Below are 23,668 nucleotides of genomic sequence, written 5' to 3'. Positions count from 1 at the left end.
CAGACACGCCGGGTTCGAGCCCGCGCATCTCCTTGCCTGCAGCGTGGGCTAGTCGCTGTCTCTGAACCACAGCCTCGGACTCTTTGGGAAGGCAGTGTAGCCTGCTGGTTAGGGGAACCGACTCCGGCACCTATCAGCTGTGAGACTTCCTCACCTCCAAAACGCAGGCAATAATAGTGCTGTTTACAGAGAGCCGGTGTTGTAAATGTGATTATAAATGTACCAAGAGACTGAGTTGACAGGATTAACAGTTATTTATGTTAGATTGAACCAGTTATACCAGGTTGAACCTTTCCAATATCGACACCGTCTTTGACCTCTACACGTGGCAATTTTATACAATTCCACCGAATTTATCACTTACTGTAAAAGTGTCATAGTGAATACTTTTAAATCAAGAGACGGCGGTGGATGATGGGGTTTCTGCCCTGGAGGAGCTGACAGCCTGGTGGTGGAAGGGGGCTGGTGATTTTAAATGTTAATACTTCGTTCGGAAACCAGTTATTTCCTTTCACACTTTTCCTCCCCTCATCCCCATACTGTGGTCCCAGATTTTTCTTTTTCTTTTTGCTCATCAACATTTTTTACGTTTCTGTGGATTATCCTTTGTCCTCTGTCTCTGAATCTTGTCCACCTTCATTTGTTAAATCATTAACTTATCAGAATTGTATTGGAGTTCCTACCCTGTGCCAGGCGTTGAGGATACAGAGGTGAACAAACAGGTGGGCCGGCCCTCCTGGAGCTTCACCCTTTGTGGAAGAAGGCAAACACTTACTTAAAAATATCAGTCACTATAGAGTCAAAACTAAGATACAAGATTCTTTTTCCTGCTCTTTCCACAGTTCTGAACTGTCTACATCAGGAGAAAAAACTTGGGCGTCTGAGAGAGGATGGTAATAATGGCTTTTAGTGGCAGCAAATACGTCGTGTACTTGCTGCCTTCTAGGCAATGTTCTAAGTGGTTTCTCTGTGTTAACTCCTGGAGTCCTCACAAAAATCTTATGAAGTAGACACTACTCTCACCTCCATCTTGCAGATGAGGAATCTGAAACACAGAGAGGTTAGGCAACTTACCGATAGTCACACAGTAAGTGATGTATCTGGGATGTGAACCTGAAAGGGCTGGCTTTCTTTAATATGTTACTACACTATCTCTTGAATGTAAGGGAAGTTCTGGTGAGGAGAAGAGAGGTCGTGGTGCAAGTTCTCATGTTGAAAGTCAAAGAGACTACTTTTAGTGTTAGAATCTGTGCAGGGAGAGCAGTGTCACGCCCAGGGGCAGTGGCTAGGGGAACATGAAAGAATTAGTTCTTCTCTGCACATTTAATCTGGTATAGATTATGATTTAGAGAAGAATGAGCTTCTTAAAACAAAAATTTAATATAGAATTCATTTTGTATTACTGTGACTATCAAATTAGGGTGATTAGTCTCATGGAGATATGATCTGTGTATGCGTTTGCTGGGGGAAGTTAAGTACCCACAGGGCCATAGGATGTTATCCCTGGAAGGATGCTCAGTGGTCTCTAATCCATGCCATGTGCAAAACCATACAGATGAAATCGGTTATGCAGAAAGTTTAAGCACCTGGTCCCAAACCTTGCACTTGTTATGTGATAGGTTAGAATTAAATTTGGGGCTCCAGCTCAGTGGCCTTTCATAATGTCTTCATTTTCTTAAAGGCACATAGTGAAAAAAATCAGTTTTATATTAATTCCTCTCAGTTCACCTTGACTAGGAAGCTCCCACTAGAATCATCCTCCTTATTCATTGCCATTATATTGTAGACTTCATCAACTGCTTATAACAAATCCTTTAAATCTTTTGTTTCATACTTCTAAGTCTTAATTCATTTGGTGGACAGTGTTGTTCACCATTAATTTCAAGCTCTTTGAAATTGAGATGAGATACGTTGCTAGATACCATGTGGATTGTTCATCACACACCTATGAACAATTGCTAAATGCTTTTCACAAACATCTTAGCTATATAAGGAAAAGCTTTCTGATGAAAGATGGGCTTCCAAGAAAAACATCCTTTAAAGAAATTGCATATATTTACATACCAAGCACATAGACAAAGTTTAAGAAATAAGCAAAACACTTAATTATGGATAAATACAATGTTTTAAATTTGTTTTATTTTTTTATGGAGAACCTAATTTAATTTTCAAACTAAACTGGTTACTAAAGACTGTACTAATTTGTTTAACTTTGTTTTTAACTTAATGACTTTATTTGACAATAGCTTTAAGTCTAGAACAGCTATTTCCTTTCTGTAATTATTCACTGATGTAACTGAAAGAGGAATGCTTAGACAAATATTCTGTACCTTAAGAAAATTAAAATACTTTGACTGTTATATTCATTTAAGTTTATATGAGGGGTCATAGTGAAATTGCTCAGACAGTGCACTTGAAAATTTAACAATTTAAACATGTGCATAATTCTTCTTAACCAGTCCTTCTTTGAGAGCATACCACCCCCCTGCTGAATGCTTTACATGCATAGGGCACTTAATCCTCCCAATAACTGTCTGAAATAAGTACCATAGAAACTCTCTTGAGACAGGTCATTGGAAACACTTGGTTAAAGTGCTAAGTCATAAAAATGATACATTTTAGGGCTTCTTTCTACAGCTATAATAGAGTAACTGGTATTGGACTTAACCTTCCACTGTAGACAGCTATGAAATTGGGCAGGAACGACAAGTAGGACCTAACCATGCTCCTTGAGAGAAGGGAAATGCAAGAGTCATACCCCACTGTCACCCCAGCTTTCTTTGTAGAGGCACTTTCCTACTTGCAGTAAAGAAGACAGAATTCAAGCAAAGTAGTGGTCTTGCAGAGCTAAGGCAGAAATTAGCCTTCTGAGCTGCTGAAGTTGCTGCAATTTATGGGATAGGATACAGAGAAGGAGGTACAGTATGGAATGGGGGAGGGAAGAAGACTTCATGGGGACGTTTACTATAGGATTTAGGCAAGGGCTGGCTGAGCATGTGTAGCAAAGACTTGGAGAGACCTGAAAGAGACCACCTACTGTGGGGCAGAGTGTTGAATGGAGATGCCAGAGGTCAGGAGTCCTGGAAGACACAGGAGTCCTGGCCCATCCGGAGTTAAAAGACCTTGCTGACCCCTTTAAGTATTCACTTGAGACCCCCAAGAAAACCACACTTTAGCAGTAAGTACTGGGCCCTGGAGTAATGGCCATGCTCTAGGGCTAAGTTCAAAACTAAAATAGATCCACTCTAACAAAAAATACAGTCAAGCCTAACAGGGAAGAAAGGTTCTGTCAGTACTTTCACTGCCTGCCAGAATAAAGTTCCACTCCTTTTAAAGGACAGTGATATAATCTAGACTTTCTACTGTGCCTCAATAGAAGAATACAACGACCAGCCTACAATTAAAAATTGCTAGACACAAGGAGCAGAAACATGTGGCCATGATCAAGAACAGAAGCTGTTAATAAAAACAGATCCCAAGATGATAGAGGTGCTGAAATTTAGCACACAAAGACTTTAAAGCAGTGTGTTAATTTCCTACAGCTGCCATAACAAGTTACTACAAATTTAGCAGCTTACCATTCTACAGGTCACAAGTCTGATATAGAGTCCCTATATCAGATTCTTGTAGATGCTCTTGTAGATTTTCACCCTACCTGAAATCAGGGTGTCAGTGTTCCTTTCTGGAGGCTCTAGGGGAGGAGCATTTTCTTGTTTATTTGAGTTGTTGGCAGAATTTGGTTCCTTACAGTAATAGGACTGAGATCCTCATTTCATTGTTGGTTCTCAGCTTAAGGCCATTTCTAGATTCTAGAGGCCACCCATGTTCCTTGGCTTGTGGCTCCCTTTCTTCATCTTTAGAGCCAGCAATGGTGGGTTGAATCTTTCTTATTCTATGCATCTCTTTTTCTTCTTCTTCCATCTCAATCTCTGATGTGGCCAGGAAAGTCTCTCTGATTTTAAGGCTGTGTGTGATTAGATTGGGTCTACCTGGAGAATCTAGGGTACTCTGCCCATCTTAAGGTCCTTACCCTTAATCACATTTGCAAAGTCCCTTTGCCCTTTTGCCAGGCAAGGTAACATATTCCCAGGTTCTGGAAATTAGGGCATAAGCAATAAATAACCTGAGGTTCCACCTTAAGATACTAGAAAAAGATTACAAATTAAACCAAAAATAAATAGAAACCTGGAATAGTACAAGAGCTAAAATCAATGTAGTAGAAAACACAAAGTAAGACAATAGGAAACAAAATAGACAAACAGTAGTAAACAAAATTAATGAAAATTTTATTCTTATCCTATGACCCAGCTATTTTACTCCTAGATATTACCAAAGAAAAATGAAAACCTTTGTCCACTCAAACTTATGTATGATTTGTTTTCTTATGATTGTTTTAAGAGTTCTTTATATATTCTACATATAAGTCCTTTATAGAATATATGATTTGCAAATATTTTCTCTCCATCTATGGCTTATATTTTCATTCTCTTAACAGAGTTTTTCAAAGAGCAGAAGTTTAAAATTTTGAGGTCCAACTTATCAACTTGTTCTCTTATAGATTTTGCTTTTCGTGCCATCCAAGAAATCTTTACCTAACCCAAGTTCACATAGATTTTCCTCTTATGTTTTTGTTTCCCTAATTGTAAGTTTTACGTTATTCTATCATCCATTTAACTCAGTTTTTTAATAAGACACCATTGTAAATGATATTGGTATGTAGAAATGTAATTGACTTTTCCATTACAGATCTTATATCCTGCAAACTTCCTAAACTCTGCTATGAGTCCTACCAGCTTTTGATGTAGATTTTGTTGGATATTCTCCATAGACAATCATGCCGTCTGCAAAGAGAGAGTATTCTACTTCTTCCTTTCCTATCTGGATGCCTTTTATTTCTTTTTCTTGCCTTATTGCTAGAATCTGGCTAGAACCTTTAGTACAATGTTGAAATGGTGAGAACAGCTATCCTTGCCTTTTCCCTGATCTCGGGAAAAGCATTCAGTCTTTGTCCATTAAGTAGGATGATAGCTGTAGGTCTCTTGTAGATGCACTTTATCAAGTTGGGTCACTTCCCTTCTCTTCCCAGCTTGCTGCAAGTGCTTTTGTTTGTTTGTTTGCTTATAATCAGGTTTTTGTGTCTTCTTCTTTTTACTGATCAGTCTGGCAAGAAATTCACCAATTTTATTTTCTTAAAGTATTTTTATTGGTTTTTCTCTGTTGTTTTTCTGTTTTCCATTTCATTGGTTTCTGTTATAGCCTTTATTATTTACTTTCTTATGCTTACTTTGGGTTTAATTTGTTTTGTTTTGTTTTTTTAGTTTCTCAAAGAAGAAGCTGATATTTGGGACCTTTCTTCTTTCTTGCTATAGGCATTTAGTGCTATAAATTTCTTCCAAGTTATGTTTTAGCTGCACCCCACAGATTTTGATATGCTGGGTTTTTTCATGTTATATTCTGTTCAAAATACTTTCTCCTTTTGAGTTCCCAATGACAAATTATTTTTAAAAAGCATTACTTTCTTATATTTTGTCTTGATTTTTAGTTATTGTAGGCTGGAGGGTAAATCCTGTGCCTGTGACTCCATCATGTCTGGAACCTGAAGGCTCTGCTACTCTAATGATTTTGTCCTTGTCCTGGTTCTCTGTCCTCTGCTTTCAGGGAGAAAACCTCTTTATATGCTATCAGTGTAGTACTGTGGTTTTCACACCTAGCTTTTAATGTTCAATTGTCACTCTCAGCCTTACCTTGTCAATTGTGTTTAGTGGCAGCCACCCAATACAGCTGTCCTTAAAGTTACAGTTTCCCCCATATTTCCCTAATGCCTGATGTGTCACACTTACCAATGTGTTCCCTTCCATTAATATCCCATTTGCTATAGATTGAATGTTTGTTTCCCACCAAAATTCATATGGTGAGATCTTAACACTCGAGGTGATGGTATTAGGAGGCGGGGTGTTTGGGAGATGATTAGGTCATGAGCACAGGACCCTCATATTGGGATTATTGCCCTATGAAAGAGGCCCCAGAGATCTAGCTCATGCCCTCCACCATGGGAGGTTACTATCAACGGGGAACAAATATTCAACGTTCCATGTTAGCTAGCATCTGCTTTTGTGTACCACTTCCAGTATCCACCCTTCCAGGTTGGGTTCCCCAGGAGGCAGACTTTTAGATGGAGGCCAGTGTGCAGGAGGTTTATTAGGGGGTGTCACTGGAGTGGGTAGGGAAGAAAGCAAGATCGGGCAGAGAGGGAAGTAGGGCTGGAATGCATCTTAACAAAGGCCTTCGCCAACCAACCTGGAAATCGGAAGGAGCTCTGAACTTGGAACGGACCTCTGGTTTTCCCAAGTTGGGGTGAGAGGGTTGGGCCCTTTTAGCCCCACATCAGTCGATCACTGGATATGGACTTTCCTGGGAAGGGGCATGACCTTGGTTGAGATGTTTCTTCAGCTGGGGTAACCTCACGGTGGGCAGCTGAGGGCTGCCTTCTGGCAGAACTCCCAGCAGCAGGAAGTAATCCTTCAGTCCTGAAGGGGGGAACTGGGCACAGTAGCATCTACCATAACCTGTGGTGTTTTTTCGTCATTTGTTTATCTGGCAAATATCTACTCACATTTCAAGATCCAGCCCGGACTTCTCCTCCATGGTGCTTCGCTCGACCTTCTTCTTGTCACTCAGTAGCATTCTGTATTCTTCTGTCCTTGCTCCATATACCCTGTCCATGTTTGTAACAGCACACTCTGCGTGAGTGCCTCTAACAGTGTCATGGGATCAGGGTGTAGAGTATGGCCACCAACGCTCATGAGAGTCATGAGTCAGTAAGAAAAGGCAGGGCAAATGAGTAATCCTGTTTCTTAAAATGCCCATGGAAAACAGTAAAAGAAAAAAAGTTCAGATGCTACAAGATGAAATCTTCACCTATTTGTAGCCCCTTCATTGATGTTAAATCTCTGTTTCATATATGTATCCACTAGGTCTTTCCAGATGTTTACAAACTCTGCAGACTCTGCCCGAAACATATATTACTGATTTTATTCTAATCCAGCAAGAAAGAGAGGGTTGTTTACAAAACATGATGTAAAACCTGGAGGATGAACACTGAATTGTTGGCTTTGGGAGTTTCTAGAACCTCGTTCAATACACTGAAATCTCTTTCATAGTAAACACAACGTGACAACCTCTAGTATTCCGGAAAACTTCTCCTCTTGCCCTTTTCCCCCCCTACCCTGCAAAGTCATTTTACTGAAACTCCCTCAAGTTATTGAGAACCCAGTCATATTAAGGAATTGAAAAGAAGCCTAGGGTAGCTCATCAGTTTGGGTTAAAACTTTGGAATCCACAGCAGAATTCTTTTAGGGAGATAAGTATGAATCTGTGGTTATAATTGTTAGTATCCTTCATCAACCGCCTCATTCAGATATTGGTTATGACCTTGTATAGGTGAGACACTTCTCAGAGTCCATCTGAATCCTGTATTTTGCTGTTTTAATTTTTCCAAAATAAGGAAGTGAAAGTATATTTCATATAGTAAGTACCTTGGCATGTTCTTCTATACCATGTGATATAGGCACTGTAATACCATCTGTCTTGAAATAGTCTTATGATGACATATTAATGCTTCCAAAGCCTTTTTAAGTCCCTAGAGTGATGTCTTGTAAATGCAGTGCTGTATTATTTCGAGTAGGACTTTCTAAAGGCGAACAGTGCTCCTTGGAGTTAAAGAATGTTTGGTCTAAATTGCATAGTACATAAAACAACAAAATGTTTTCCCATTTCAAAGTCTGAAACACTATAATCTCCATAAGCCATGTAGGTATTCTGACACATTTCTTCTTGGGGACCCTGGTTTTTGCACTGATGTTTGCCATCACAGGTGAGGCAGTATTGTGTAACAGCAGTTTCCTGAGTTACACAATATGTAACTATGAAAACAGTGTGCCACACAGCAGTTTGCTTAATACAGAAGAGTTCAGAAAAGGGCTGCTGGGAAATTCCAGACCTTCACACTTCTACCTTCCTCTGTGATTCTCCTCGATTTTCATTTAATCTACCCTCATTGTGCATAACTGTTGCTGTTGGGCAGACTTCCCTGTTGTGCTGAGTACATCTGAGCCCCTCCTCTCCTACGTGTGTGTGTGTGTGTGTGTGTGTGTGTGTGTAAATTTGTTATTTATGCCAACTCCCCCACCTTTCCCCACCCCTTTCCACTAATAGTGATTTTTATCATCTTAATTCTCATGATTAGGAGATACGGATCAACATAATTCCTTCCTAATATCTACATGCCTCTGAAAGGGAGGACTTGACAATTGCACGCAACTGATCAAATTCATGCACATAATAGCATAATGAAAAGAATTTCTTAAATTTTAAGAAAGATGTAGCCAGAGAACATAGGAAGGACGTTTGGTGCCATTGAGAACTTAGTCAACAGTTGGAGGAGCCAGCAAGTCTTCAGGGTTAAGTAAGTCAGAAAAGTCTTCAAGTCTGTAGACCTGGAAGAACCTTGATACCTTTTGTGTCCCCGAGAGCCAGGAGGCCCCACGTGGCCTGTGCAGATGCTTCACAAGATGCCATCAGAATTCCCCTGCCCGCATGCGACTTCACTGTACCTGTGAGGCTGACAGCTCTGTGGGGTTCAAGTTAGGCTGTGTCTTTAAGCTGGGTACCCAACTAAGCCTTCAGCTGGGGCAGCTGGGGATTGGGGGCAAGAATATGAGTGGAGGCCCATGTATCAAGCTATACATCAAACTGCTAAGTAAAATGCATTTTCCGGGCTTCCATGGTGGCGCAGTGGTTGAGAGTCCGCCTGCTGATGCAGGGGACACGGGTTCGTGCCCTGGTCTGGGAAGATTCCACATGCCATGGAGTGGCTGGGCCCGTGAGCCATGGCTGCTGAGCCTGCGCGTCTGAGCCTGTGCTCCACAATGGGAGAGGCCACAACAGTGAGAGGCCCGCGTACCGCAAAAAAAAAAAAAAAAAAATGCATCTTCCTTCCTTGACAAGTACACCTTCATAACAGCCCAGAAGGCTTCATTCAATATGTTTCTCAAACTCCTTGGGTTCTGTGCCAGCACGTGGTGGCTTGTGGAAAGCCAGCTCCTTCGTCCGTACCTCCCTCCTCTTCCCATCCCTGGCTCTATCCTCGTCCCTCATGCCCATGTATGAGGGTAGATACTGCATCCTGCACATCCAAGCCATCCACATCCCCAGAAAACAGCCGCTCCTTGGACACCCCTGGGTGTAGGAATGTGTGCCTGATGGTGCAGCCTTACCTTCAGGAATGAACCTGGAGAAGCATCCAGCGTAGGACTTGGAGGCAGGCTTGGGGCTCCTTCGGCAGAGACTTCCAATGTTCTCCACCTGTGGCACGGTCTGGAGGAGAGGGCATGGGCTCTGGAAGGGCACGTCCTCCTAGCCCATAGACACCACCTCTAATGGCAGCGAGGCCTCCAAAGTCCAATCCCTGCTCCATGGATTTGTGTCATTTAAGTCACATATACACTGTTAGTCGTTGAGGGTCTGTCTTCATCACAGCGGTGCATCACTTCCACATCCATTAAGTTAGATGAAATAACATTGGTTGTGCCATCCCAACCCCTTAACCCGTGTTGCGCCCTTGCTAAGAGAATTCTTGTAGATAAACTTCAGAGGCAGGTAATGTAATTGACTCTACACAGCAGCCTTGATGTATACTCAACTTGGCTGTACCCATTTATTCATTGTCAGTTGATTTAAGCTGTTAGAATCAACTTTGGAGGTGGGAGTTCTGGAGAGTAGTTTTTTTTGTTTGTTTTTTTGGGTTTTTTTTTTTGCGGTACGTGGGCCTCTCACTGCTGTGGCCTCTCCCGTTGCGGAGCACAGGCTCCGGACGCGCAGGCTCAGCGGCCATGGCTCACGGGCCCAGCCGCTCCGCGGCATGTGGGATCTTCCCGGACCGGGGCACGAACCCGCATCCCCTGCATCGGCAGGCAGACTCTCAACCACTGCGCCACCAGGGAAGCCCTGGAGAGTAGTTTGAATTCGCTTCTCTTGCAAGTTTGGTTTTCAGAAAGTTTATTGTTTTTCTTTTCCTTGAATAGAGCAGTCTGTTCAAGCCAGCTTGCCTAATAGCAGCAGCATCCAGAGACGGCAGAGTGCCTCGGGCAGTGGGGATCCCAGCGAGCCGGGGCTGGCGGGACTGCCCTATCAGCCTTCGAACACCTCTTTGGCCTGCCCCCTCCCCAGGACCTAGTTTGCAGCCATCTTTGCTGTTAGTGGAGCCAGAAAAGCTTAGAGCGGCAGGAACGTTCCCCATGTATGGTATTTTAATCTCTTAACCTCTGCGTTTCCCTTGTCTTTCTTCCAAAGAACTGTCACCGCAAGCAGCCCCATCTCCTACCACCGGAAGCAGCAGAGGGTTCAGCTAACTGCACACAAATGATGGAGTTCGTACATGTTTTCACATTGTTCAGAAAAGGCAAACTTCACTTTTAAGGATGTGGCACAGAAGAGGGGCAGCTGAAGGTGCTGTGAAGAACTTTGTCTCCGCCAGAGAAGCTTGCGCATTTAGGAAGCTTGAGAAATTTTGAGAGGCTCTTATTTGCTCACTTTTGGGGCGGTGGAGCGTAGTGGTTCAGAGCACGTGGTCAGGTGCTGGATTCCTACACTTAAAACCTCTCTCTAGCACTTACTAGCGAGACCTTGGGCAAGTTATTTAAACTATCTGTGCTTCAATTCCTCATCTGAAAAAGATAAATAATCATTGTACATACTCACACGTTAATACATGCCTAGCATTTAGGACAGTGCTTGGCACCTTGTAAATGGCAATAAATGAATCTTTATTATCTTGTAGGATGGACATGTGATATTTCCACATTCCACCTAAAATGTGAGGGTTCAGACGGATTAATCATTTTTAACAGCACTGGAAAATACAAGTTTTCTCCATTGTCATTACCTCCTTGATTATAGTACATATTACAGAGAGGGTGCGTGTCCTGTTCTTGGCCCTCACTGTGGACCAGATGTTGTCTCTGGTACCTTGGTGCTACCATCATCATATGGTCCTGGCCTGTGGCATCAGACCAGCCCAGTGCTGCTCATCACTCTTGTCAGGGGTTGGGGACTCTCGCAACCCCTCCTCCTGCGAGCAGCTTCTTTCATGCCTCCTGGAAACGGACCAAGTGCTTTATAAGATTGCAGTGCAAAATCTGGGGTGTTCCTCTCCTGTCTCTTCCACTCGAGTTAAATAAATACCAGTTGAATGAATGAATGAATGAGTGAGTGAACCTTTCCTTATTGAATGGTTGTGGCTGTTGAATGGAGATGCTTTCACATTTCTGCTCTCTGTCAGCCCGACCGTACCTCTCCGGAGCAGGTTTCTCTGTCTTGGATTACTTAGTGGGTCTCATCCAGTTCGACATGATACCACCTCAAGATTCCACGTTCTCAGGGTCATTACCTGTCAACTGGGTCTCCATCCATACAGCGAAATATGTGTAGATCCAGTGTAAGAAAGACAAAATGTATCATCACATCTTTCTTCTGAGTCACCCTGGAATCACAAAAACTCCCAGCAGGAGGAAGCACTTCTCTGATCTCTGTCCCTTTGAAAATGACTTGGGCCTGGAGAATTCACATCTAACTGCAAGGAAAAACCAATGCATTAATAACTTAATATTAATGGGGATGGAGATATAATATGTAACAAATTTTCTTTCAGTCACGGAAGATCTTATTAGACGGAATGCCGAGCACAATGACTGTATAATTTTTTCCCTGGAGGAACTCTCCTTGCATCAGCAAGAAATAGAAAGACTGGAACATATTGACAAGTGGTGCCGGGATTTAAAAATCCTCTATCTTCAAAATAATCTCATTGGAAAAATTGGTAAGTCTTCAGGACTTTCTTCTTATGGTTTCTTTAACATTTTGAATGGGAGAATGTTGGCAAATGCAGTGTTATTCTTAGAGGAAGAAAAAGAATTACCTGGAGGAATAGACACAGCCATCTCTTAGTAGCTGTGTGTGGAACACTTCCCTGAACCTTTTCGTGCCTGTTCCATCTCCTTGCCCTGGGCATCTCCATCAAGGAATTGGGAGGACCAGTTGATGGCTGGGAGCACATTAGTTGATGTAGTCATTTAAAACCTGATTTTTAAAAAGTTTAAAAGAGAGGGGGTTATAGTCCAGGCGTTTGTCATGGTTTTACAGCATCACTCTGTGAACCTGAAAGGATTCTGTGCGGGCTGAGTAAATCCTTGTCAGATCCCAGCCTGTGATAACTAGGCCTGCCGCATGTATTGAGAATGTACATGTGCAAGGCATTGTGCTCAGTATTGGCTATCGAGGGGGCTCCACAATTACACCCCTGCTTACTGCTCCAGTTTGGAATGAAATGAGAGGTAAAAACAGGAGTCAGGAGGATGGGAATCCAAAAATCAGCATTATAACTGATAAAAACTCTTTGGAGAATGTGGCTTAGACTTGCAGCCAAGTGAGATTCCTAATATGTCCCCAGAATTAAGCCTACCCACCACCCACTTACATGCAGACCTGGACCATGCAGGCTTCCCCTACCTGCGCAGGTCCCCTGCTTTATGGTGGGAGCGGGCCGAGGCTGTGTGCCCTCTGCCGGCAGGGAGATCCCAGACCCAGGAGAGAGGGTGGGATCGGGCATGCCCAGTTCCTTCTCCCAGTTCACCCATCAGGTAAGTGTGTCCTCCCCATCCAATTGCCACCTCCTCCCCCGGGAAGAAGGAGTTAAGGGGACAGAGAGAAGAGAGGCCTGTGGAGACACCCTAACAGGGGATCCTGCCACATGGAAACAGGAGGAGTGACCCCCAAACCTCAGGAAAGCTACAGTGTAGTTTAGTGGCAAGAGCAGGTGCAGGCCCTAATGTCAGGTAGACCCGGGTTTGAACCCTGCCTCTACAAAAAACTAAGTCAGTCAACTTTGTCCCTCGTTGTCTTAGTCTTGCCATCTGTAAAATGGGAACAACAACATCTAACACACAGACATGGTATTAGAACTACATGGAAGGACGTGCTTAGCTTTATGCCCGCTCATGAGAAAATAGCTGCCCTGCTATTAATATCGTCACTTACCCAGGGGCCCCAGGCCAGCCCCATGGAGGTAGAAGCAGAGGGGAGAACCACACAGAGTTGGCGGAAAAGGGATGGAGTCAGGGTTGATGAGGCAGAGTGAGTGCCAACCCCTGTGGGTTCTGACACTAGAGCCCAGAGGTCGGCTCATAAGATTATACTTTAACTCTCCACGGTCACAAGCGGCGGGTCTCAACAGGGCCACTTGGCAATGTCTAGAGACATATCTGGTTGTTGCTGTGTGTGTGTGTGTGTGTGTGTGTGTGTGCGTGTGTGCGTGTGTGTAAGGGGTCAGCTACTGGCCGTTAGTGTGCAGAGGCCAGGGACATGCTAACAGTCCCAGGACCTCTCCCCCACCCCCCACAAGAAAGAATTACCTGGCCCTGAATGATAGTATTGCTGAAGCTGAGAAACTCTGCTGATGTAGTTGCCTCCAGCTTAGTGGGTAATTGAAAATTGGCTCTAGGGATACAAAAAGTCTAGAATTTGCATCATTTTTGAAGGTTTATTAAAATTCTTTCTTTTCCTTCAGATAATTATTTTTGGCATCTTGTACTTTACCAGAAATTAGAAACTCTGGCGCATTGTTCAATTAAAAAGGCTGTTATAGAAAACCACTAGCTTTTATGCACGAAAGCATTAAAGAGTTGTCCTAATTGTGCAGCTCTAAAAGAGTGCCCGAAATTTCCATCTCCACAGCTGGGTCCATCACAATTACTAATTAGTAGCATAGTATTTCAGTCCTTTTCAGAGCTGTGAGAAAGCTTAAATTTTTGCTTCCAAAGTATTCTTAAATTAACCACTCTTTAAAATCCTAATAATGGGATTTTTCAGTGCCACTCCACCCATAGGCATTTAGGCACTTTTTTAGCAAGTAAAACTGTTTCTCTAGGATTCGGACTCACTCTTGGGCCACGGAGGTAGAAGTTTGCAAAACACCTGCCTTTCCTGAAGCTCTGTTCCTCACTGGGAGATCCAGGTGGGCTGTGGAGCCAGGCTTTGCTTAGTGGGGCTCCAGGTTTCAGCTGAGGACTGTCTGGGGTCTGTGAAAATGGGGCTTGGGCCTCACCCCAGACTTACTGCCTCAGAGCCTCTGGGGGTGGGCTCCCGGAATCTGCATGGGTAACAGCTTCCTGATGAGCCCAAGCTGAACGCCTCAGAGCCGCTTGAACTGGGGGATGGGTTTGGTCCAGTACAAGTTTGTAGGTCTTGTTATAGAAGTTGGTGAGAACTCCTCCCAGGCTGGTTTGGCCGAGAATGCAGACTCCCTTCCTGCTGCCCAAGAAGCTCTGCGTATTTTTACTTATAGAGCTTTGTTTTTTCCTCACCAGTTTGACCCATTGTTCTCGACTTAATTTAATTTAATTTTGGAAATCCTTACAAAACAAATCTTAACTATTTTTCTACCAGATGACTCTTTTCGCATTTACAGCATTATACATAAAACGAAAGTGGAGGAGGAAAGGTATTTTATCGTGGGCTGGCAATTTTAACAATAATAACTTTATGTATTTTTGTTCAGGATAAGTACTAGACACTGTATTATAATCCTGGACACATAGAGCTCTACAAGTCTGTGACTGTCAAATGCTCGGATATTGCCTAGAGGAACTCTTGTAAACATCAGTATTCCTTAGAATAATGTAATTGCTGAGAGAAACTTTAGTAATTTATTCCACAATCCTCATTTAAAAAATGAGTAAACTGAGGCTCAGAGAGGTAAACTGTTATTCTCAGGAACTCTGTGGAAACAAATACATAATATTTTGTAAATTTTAGGTGAAATATTAGTAGTGATAAGGGTGACGGTTATAAATCATCATGTTTGACGGTCATAATATCCCTGAAAAATGGTCCAGAGGAAGCATTATTTAAGTCAGCCTGCCCCAAAGGCACATTTCTTAGCAGGGTTTTCTACATTCATGTCATCTTAGAAAGGACTCTTCTTTTAAAGTGTAGTGTAGTGATTTAGTGCCAAGTTCTGGAGTCAGATTTCCTGGCTCTACCACTTAACCTTGAACAAGTGGATTTATTCTCTGCGCCTTGGTATTCTCATTTGCATAAGGGAGACGACAATAGTTTTAACTTCATAGGATTGTTATGAAGATTAAATGAGATAATATGCAAAATGCTTAGAAAATTGTATGACATGTAATAAGCACGCAGTAATGTAAGCTATAGTATTATTAACTGTTTTTAAAGGGCCCCACCCTTCAGTGATTCCTTGACTTATTTATGCTTTTGCCTTGCCTATATGGGCTTTCATATTTATTAGAAACAATAATCCTGTATCAGGATGATTTTGGCTTCACGAAAGGAAAACACAACTCAAGATGGCTTAGCAGTGAGGAAATCTAGCATCTAACCCAACTATAAGTCTAGAGATAGGCCAGTCTCCAGGGTTGGTTGATTCCTTCTCTCTGCTCCACCAGTCACAGTGGGCTTCATCCTATAGCTGGTTCCCTCAGGTTTGCAAGATGACTATAAGTACCAGTAAAGATAGTATTTCCTTCCTTTTTAACATCCAGCCGGAGAAAGAGACAGGAAATCCACAAGCATGAAATACAGATCATTCCTTCTCATCTGATTGGGAGTTGGTGTGCACGCCTTCTCCTGCATCACACAATCTCCAGGAGACTGCCACGGGCTGGTTGACTTAAGCCTGGGCTCCTGAGCTGTCACTAGCCAGGGACATGGGATTGCCATGTGCTGGGCCAGCTTGGTTAAGCCTAACGCCCTGGAGTTGGAGCTGGGTAGAGACATGAGCAGAAATGGGTTGGTTCCATTAGGAAGGACAGAGGGAGAAATGGATGCTGCGTGGGCGGCCAATAATGTCTGAAGTACAGGTACAGATTTGAAAAGGCAACATGGTTTTGACAACCATAATGATCCCTAGATTCTCATTACCATTTTCATAATAGATTACATAAAAATGTCTTTTATCTTGAAGGTTAATTAATTCCATTCTTTGTATATTTCAGAAAATGTTAGGAAACTCAAGAAACTTGAATATTTGAATTTAGCTTTAAACAACATTGAAAAAATTGAAAATTTGGAAGGTAAGAATTTTCTTCTTATAATTTATTGTTAATTAAAATTAGACTTCAACAGTATTGCTTAAACAATAGGTAGACTTTTCAAATTAACATTTTACATAAGTCTTATGTTTGTCAATTCTTGATGTAAAAAGTCAAATGATAACAAGATACACAAATTCAAAAATGTAAGTCTACTTCACCCCTTCCTAACCCAGTTTCCTTCCCAGAGGCAGTGGTATTAACGCTTTGGTGTATAGAAGGTAATTTTGTTACATTTTGCTTTGTATCAATGGGATCATACTACGAATATTGTTTTCAAAATGAATTTCTTCCATAAAATTACCTTGTTCTTCTGACATCCAGGAAGGATGGGGAAGGCTGTCTAATGGAATGATTGTAGACTGAGTTATCCAACTGTCATTCTGCAGATGGACAATTGGGTGGTTTCTACATTTTGCTATAATAAGCATGGCTGCAATGAGCATCCTAATACGTTTCACTCTGTGTACATATGTAAATATTTTTCTAGGATAGATACTTAGAAATGGAATTCCTGGGTCTAAATACGCATGTTTTGGAAAATAGTGCCAATTTGTTCTCCAAAAAGGATGTACTGATATACACTTGTACCTGTGGTCCACGTGAATACCCATTTTCCCCCAACTTCACTAGCGCTTTTTGTAAGCAATCTTTTTCTAAAGATTAGAAGACATTGTTCTCTAGTAATTTTTAAAAATTTCTCCTCACTTATTATTATTGAACTTGCACATAACCTTTCAGATGTTTATTGAATATTTATATTTTTTCTTATGTGAATAACTACTTCATATCTTTTTGCCATTTTTCTACTGATTTTTCTTCATGTGCTCTTATACATTCCAGATATTAATACCTTGTTATATATGTTATAAATCTTTTCTCTTGAGTGTACTACTTTTATTTCAGTCATGATGCTGGTATTGTTCAGAAGTCTTACTTCTGAAATGAATATACGCCAATTTATCAATCTTTTTCTTTATGGATTCTTTATGGTTTCTGGATACAAATATAGTCCATATAAGTTCTAATTTTAATAATTTTATTCTTTATATTTAATCCTCTAATGTGCTTCAAATTTAACATGTAAATGTTTCTGAATGGAAATATTTGGACAGTTTAGTATTTTGAAAATTGAAATATAATTTACATATTATTAACTTACATACACCATTTTAAAATACACGATTCACAGGTTTTTAGTATATTTGCAAGGTTGTGCATCCATCATCACTATTTAATTCCAGAACATTTTCATCACCTCAAAAGAAACCCCCATATCCATTAGCATTCATTCCCCATTCACCTCCTACCCTAGCCCCTAACAACCCCTAATCTACTTTCTGTCTCCATAGATTTTCCCATTCTGAACATGTAGTATAGGTGGAATCGAACAATACATGGTCTTCTGTTCTGACTTCTTAGTCTAATGTGTTCAGGGTTCATCCGTGTTGTAGGATGCATCAGTACTTAATCCTTTTTAGGGCTGAATAATATTCCATTGTATGGATGCACCTCATTTTGTTTATTCATTCATTAGTTGATGGGTATTTGAGTTGAGTCCACTTTTTGGTTACTATGAATAAAGCTGCTATGAACATTAATGTACATGTTTTTGCATAAACATCTGTTTTCAGTTAACTTAGTGTACCTAGGGATGGAATTGATGGGTCATATGATAACTGTACATTTCACTGTTTTTAGGAACTGTTTTCCAAACTGTTTTCCAAAGCAGCTGCAACAGTTTACATTCCTACCAGCAGTTTATGAGGGCTCTCGTTTCTCCACATCCTTGCCAACACTTGTCATTTTCAGTTTTCATTTATTTATTTATTTGTTTATTTATTTATTTTTATAGTAGCCATCCTATAGTGAGTGTGAAGTGGTATATCATTGTGGTCCTGATTTGCATTCACCTAATTACTAATAAGTTTGGGCATTTTTTTATGTGCTTATTGGCCATTTGTATATCTTCTTTGGAGAAATCTTCTTTATTCAAAATCTTTGCCCATTTTCTAACTAGGTTATTTGTTGTTTGACTGCTGAACTGTAAGACTTATTCCTTTATTTTGAACACTTGAATCCGCTCAGATAAATGATTTGTAGATATATTCTCCCATTTTGTGGGTTTTCTTGTCAACTTCCTTGTTGGTGTCCTTTAGAGCACAATTGTTCTTTTTTCTTAAACAGCTTTATTGAGGTATAATTGATGTACAAAAACCTGCACATATTGAATATATATAATTTGTTGAGTTTGGACATATGCACACACATGTGAAACCATCACCACGGTTAAGGTAATAGGCATATGCATCACCTGTTTTCTCCGATCTCCCATAGAACTTCTTTTAAGTGGTTGTACTAGATTGATCTTCCATGTCTCTTGACCTGTATTCCTTATTTAAACCTCTTTGTCTTGTTATTCTGGGAGTTTCCTATTTTACTTTGCAGGCTTCTATTTTGTGCTATTATTTTTTTTCAAAATGTCTAATAACACTTGGTGTCTGTTGATAGCCACAAAGAATTTGGTTGATTAGGTGGCTGTGTGGGCTTATTCTGCAGTTGTGAGGTGGTGTTTCCACATCTAGCCTCTGGCCTGGCTGGCAGGGCCACTGTGGGCTCTGTGTGGGTGGGCAGGGGCTTAAGGCAGAGGCAGGCAAGCTCCTCTCCCCACCCCACTCCCATCTTCCAAGAGCTACAATTAGGAGGACATTATTTAAGTCCTGTTGGATTTTAGCCTATTTGTCTCCTAGTGTAGACATCGGTATTTCAGGGACCATCAAGGTCATATATCAATAAAGACATAAATATTCATCATACATTTTTTTTTTTTTTTGCGGTACACGGGCCTCTCACTGTTGTGGCCTCTCCCGTTGTGGAGCACAGGCTCCGGACGCGCAGGCCCAGCGGCCACGGCTCACGGGCCCAGCCGCTCCGCAGCATGTGGGATCCTCCCGGACCGGGGCCCGAACCCGTGTCCCCTGCATCGGCAGGTGGACTCTCAACCCCTGCGCCACCAGGGAAGCCCCATCATACATTTTTAATGTTCATCCTCCAAACCTGAAATGTCATCACCAGTGCTGGAACTGAGACGCCTCTTTCCATCATTGGCATGTTTCTGCATTAGAAATGGAGCCTTTGCTCTTTCCCAGCTACCACTCTCCAGCCCTGTTACCATATCTACATGTGAACAAATGAAATAACAAAATTTGCACTAGCGCTTCTCTGGTGGCACAGTGGTTAAGAATCCGCCCGCCAGTGCAGGGGACATGGGTTTGAGCCCTGGTCCGGGAAGATCCCACATTCTGTGGAGCAACTAAGCCCGTGCGCTACAACTACTGAGCCTGTGCTCTAGAGCCCGCGAGCCACAACTACTGAACCCACATGCCACAACTACTGAAGCCCACGCACCTAGAGCCCGTGCTCGGCAACAAGCCACTGCAAAGAGAAGCCTGCGTACCGCAGGGAAGACCCAACGCAGCCAAAAATAAATAAATTTTAAAAAACTTTTAAAAATTGCTCTATATCTATGTTTTGTAGTAGTGAAATGTCTATCTATAATGTCAGAGAAATAATTAAAACTCTCATTCTCAGTTGGCTTGTTAATTTCATGAAGAAAGTAGTATCTGGAAGGATGTGGAGAGTTCTGTTTTTGCGGTATGTGTCGGCCACCAACCACTAGAGGGCAGTATTGTCACTATTGTCTTTTTGAGCTTTGAGAACTTGGTCCACGGTGGACACTTCTTCCTTTTGGTCCTCTGCCTTCCAGCTCTAATACGGATGCACCGGGCTCAGGGTCGTTTGAGGATATGTTTGGGGAGATGGGCAGTAGGGAGGGATGGGTGTCTTATCTTTCGGCAAATATGCACTTGTTCAATTTTAAATGTTTGAGGAAGAGAGGAGGAAGTTGGGTATATATACATATATACTCAGCTCACCTACTTGAGTAAATCTCAGTATAATTTAAAACCTAAGTTGGATTATTCTTTGTTTTGCTGCATGGCAAAACATAACTGTATCCTTCTTTTTATTTTTTCCTTTTTGTGGATTCACCAAGATAGAATAAGTAAAGTGCCTATTTTTTTCCATCCCGCCCCTCCTCTCCCACCCTTAAAACCTGGAAGGAGAGATGGGGTTTCTATTAGTGTCAACTCTCCCTATTTGGAAATCATCATGTAGGTTTCAGTGACCTTTAGACGCCCGTGGGCCACTGAGCTGGACCTTCACAGAACAGGCACTGGAAGGGTGGGACTCAGTTGAAGGAGGGAGGTTTTCTCAAGCCTCTCTAGTTCAGCAAGAATTGTTCTTTCAAATGGCAGATGTGGTTTAATTTCTTATGTGTAGGCCTAGTAGAAGAAAAATTAAGATTCATCACTTTGAAAAATGTAATGAACATTTGGAGGGATCTGCATCTACAAAATTACAGCAAAATCCAAAAATTATATGAATTTTTGAGCTTGTTGGAGTCTTTCAAATGTCAGTCTTTTCTCATATGGAAGAAAAACATAATTAAAATATCTCTCAGAGTCTCCCAAAGTCAACTTAAGAAATACCAGGTAACCTGTATCTTAAGTCAGACTACCCCAAATATATCTTTACACTTGATAAAATCCATGTAACATTTTTTTTGCCAGTGTGAAACAGACATACAGGCACAGAAATATAAACTTAATTATATTTATATGTCTAGTTTCATAATCATTCTTCATATAGTGGCTTAGTTCACATCACTATGCTTTAATGACTGAATTATCAAATATGTTGATGTGCTTTAAATAACTCCTTATTGTTTGGTGCTTGAAGTGTTTTTAATTATGTTTGCTCTTGTGAATAGAACTGTTCTGAACAGCTTTCTACAAATTACCTGTTTCCAGTTGAGGTATTTGATTGGGACCTTTTCCTCCCCAATGAAATTCTGGATCAAGAGAAAAGAAAAAAAAAAAACCCACTTAAGAGCCTATTTTGTGTATTGATGAATTGAATGCTGAAAAGAAATATATTTTTTTTAAATCTCATAACCTTTCCAACATATTTAAAATTTATTTTTGAAGATATGAAGTTACTGAATTTCCTTCACCTGTGTAGCTGAGTCTGGAATATTATAAAAGTATTTATTTGTTCTTCTGCATTTTGGTTATTCGACTTTTTAATACTTCATATTTTACCATAGTAATGCATTAGACAGTCTCAAAAGTCAAAGTGATACCTATACTCGTGTTGAAGAACAGACCTCTTGTCAATGCCCCCAGACCCCCCAGTCCTGCCCCCTAGAGGCGACCGCCATCCACTCCCCCTCATTCTTCTGCTGCATGTTTCCAAGTAACCTACTTACACCGGGCGTCCTCTCCTCCTTCTCATTTTAGGCATGTCTATTGACCTCCCGCGTGGCAGGTGCAGATTTTGTTCTCACTCGCTGCCCCCGAGGTTCTTTATCCCTGTCTATCTGCCTTGCTTATGTTTTCGTATCACATACAGGATATCGTAATGAGACACGGGATATGGGCCCATCTATGGTGACTGGTGTTTTGAATGAACACTTTGTTGGGGAGAGTGGTCACGCTCACGTGCCTACTGACCCACGTCTAACCTCTGGCCTTTCTTGCTCCCCCTTTCTCCTCCCACCAGAGGATGGCTGGTCTGGCTCTCTCCATCCATGTAGGAATTGCAGGCCTCAGCTCACCCCTCACACGGGTATGACTACAACTGCTTGTGCACCGCCCTCATCCTGTTTGGGCTCCACCACTCTGCTCTGGACCAGCGTAGCTACCGCTCGCCTCTCTACTCCTTTTCTCTGCCTCCCCTGATGGCTTTAGGAATTACTTGTGCTGAAAGGAAGGGAAGAGGAGGAAAGGGAAGGGAAAGGGAAGAGCGGGGAAGAGGAGCAGCCACCCTGACAGACCTTCTTCCTCTCTCCCTTCCTTTTGTCCGTCTTTCTTTCCTTCCTTCCTTCTTTCCTATGTTCTCAAAACAGGGAGACGAGTTAGGAGATACGCCATATTGCATGCAGAAGGTGACAAGAACCTGAGCTGGAATATTGGTAATAGGATGACAGTGGACAAGACGTATGTAAAAAGAATTTAGGACTTGAGATCTGCGTGGCTTGATGACTGCTGACACGAAGGGGCTCAGAGGATAGTTTAGGTTAACTTCCTAGTCAACCCTGACTTGACTCTGGGTGTTGAATCACATCTGATACCAAAATGGTGATGACGTCGACAGAGTTTAGACGTAAAGAAGGCAGAAAAGCTGTCTTGAGGAGTAGAGAGTGAGAGAAAATATGGAGACTTCAGTTTGGACATGTTGAATGTGATATGTCTTGCAGGCATGTAGAAACAGGAGTGTGATATTCAGTTGGATGGTCAGACATGGGGTTATTGTCTGGGAGTCATCAGAATCCGGGGTTAGTGAAACCAGTGAACATGGCTGCTGTCATCAAGACCATAAGGAGGGGCTTCCCTGGTGGCGCAGTGGTTGAGGGTCCGCCTGGCGATGCAGGGGACACGGGTTCGTGCCCTGGTCCAGGAAGATCCCACATGCCGTGGAGCGGCTGGGCCCGTGAGCCATGGCCGCTGAGCCTGCGCGTCCGGAGCCTGTACTCCACAACGGGAGAGGCCACAGCAGTGAGAGGCCCGCGTACCGCAAAAAAACAAAATAAAAAGACCATAAGGAGAGGGAATATTAGGTCAAGGATGGAAATCTCCATCACCATTGATGGCGTGGAAAAGTCTGTAAAAGAGATCAAGAGAAATAGACTACATTATAAAGGAGAACAAGGAAAGAGTCGCATCAGTGTTTCAAGACAGTTGAGAGATTTAAGAGAAAATCCATGGTCGACTGTGCCACATGCAGCAGACTCTTCTAGTGACATAGTGCATTGAAGAGGCTCCATTAGATTTGTCAACGTGATGTAGTCATGCCAGATAGTGACCAAATCTAAATGTGAACAGCCCAGAGCTTAGGGATACGGGCAGGGAAATGATTTCCTTTGGCTGGAGGGACTAAGGGGTTGAAAATAAGGGGAGACACAGATAGAAAAGTGAGTCAAGACTAAGCCTTTTTGAGGTTTCTGAAAAACCAGTTCTTGGTAAGCAGTGCAATTAATCAACAGACTTAAAATATTGCAGCTGTTATTTCTATGATGTGTTATTGTACACATTTTACTGCCTGTGTGATTTTTCTGGCTTTATTTTCTTTTCATTTCTCTCAACAGGATGTGAAGGGCTGACAAAGCTTGACTTGACGGTAAATTTCATCGGCGAGCTGAGCAGCGTGAAGACCCTTCAACACAACATCCACCTGAAGGAGCTCTTCCTCATGGGAAACCCCTGCGCTGACTTTGACGGCTACAGACAGTTCGTGGTGGCAACTCTTCAACAACTAAAGGTATGATTTTTTGTCAGTGATACAAGATTCTCATACAAATGAAAACAAGCAACTACAGTGATTCCTGATTTATTCACAGCATTTTCAGAGAATGTGTTGTTTTAGAGGATGGAATATTCCAG

At 42.0% G+C, this 23,668-nt stretch overlaps 1 protein-coding gene across 1 annotated transcript in view; it reads left to right on the top strand.

Moving 5' to 3' along the window:
* The first annotated feature begins 7,857 nt into the window (after nucleotides 1-7,857).
* The window catches only part of DNAAF11 (dynein axonemal assembly factor 11), a 63,192-nt gene continuing 47,381 nt past the window's right edge, over nucleotides 7,858-23,668 (top strand). The window contains exons 1-5 of the mRNA XM_060115736.1: nucleotides 7,858-7,873; nucleotides 10,083-10,148; nucleotides 11,708-11,875; nucleotides 16,071-16,148; nucleotides 23,374-23,546. Coding sequence (XP_059971719.1) covers nucleotides 7,858-7,873; nucleotides 10,083-10,148; nucleotides 11,708-11,875; nucleotides 16,071-16,148; nucleotides 23,374-23,546 — 501 coding nt within the window. The remainder of the gene's footprint in view (nucleotides 7,874-10,082; nucleotides 10,149-11,707; nucleotides 11,876-16,070; nucleotides 16,149-23,373; nucleotides 23,547-23,668) is intronic.

This window comes from Mesoplodon densirostris, chromosome 13 (assembly GCF_025265405.1).
Source record: "Mesoplodon densirostris isolate mMesDen1 chromosome 13, mMesDen1 primary haplotype, whole genome shotgun sequence".
Lineage (NCBI taxonomy): Eukaryota > Metazoa > Chordata > Mammalia > Artiodactyla > Ziphiidae > Mesoplodon > Mesoplodon densirostris.
The sequence above is the reverse complement of the archived record's forward strand: the minus strand, read 5'-3'. Positions and strand labels throughout refer to the sequence as shown.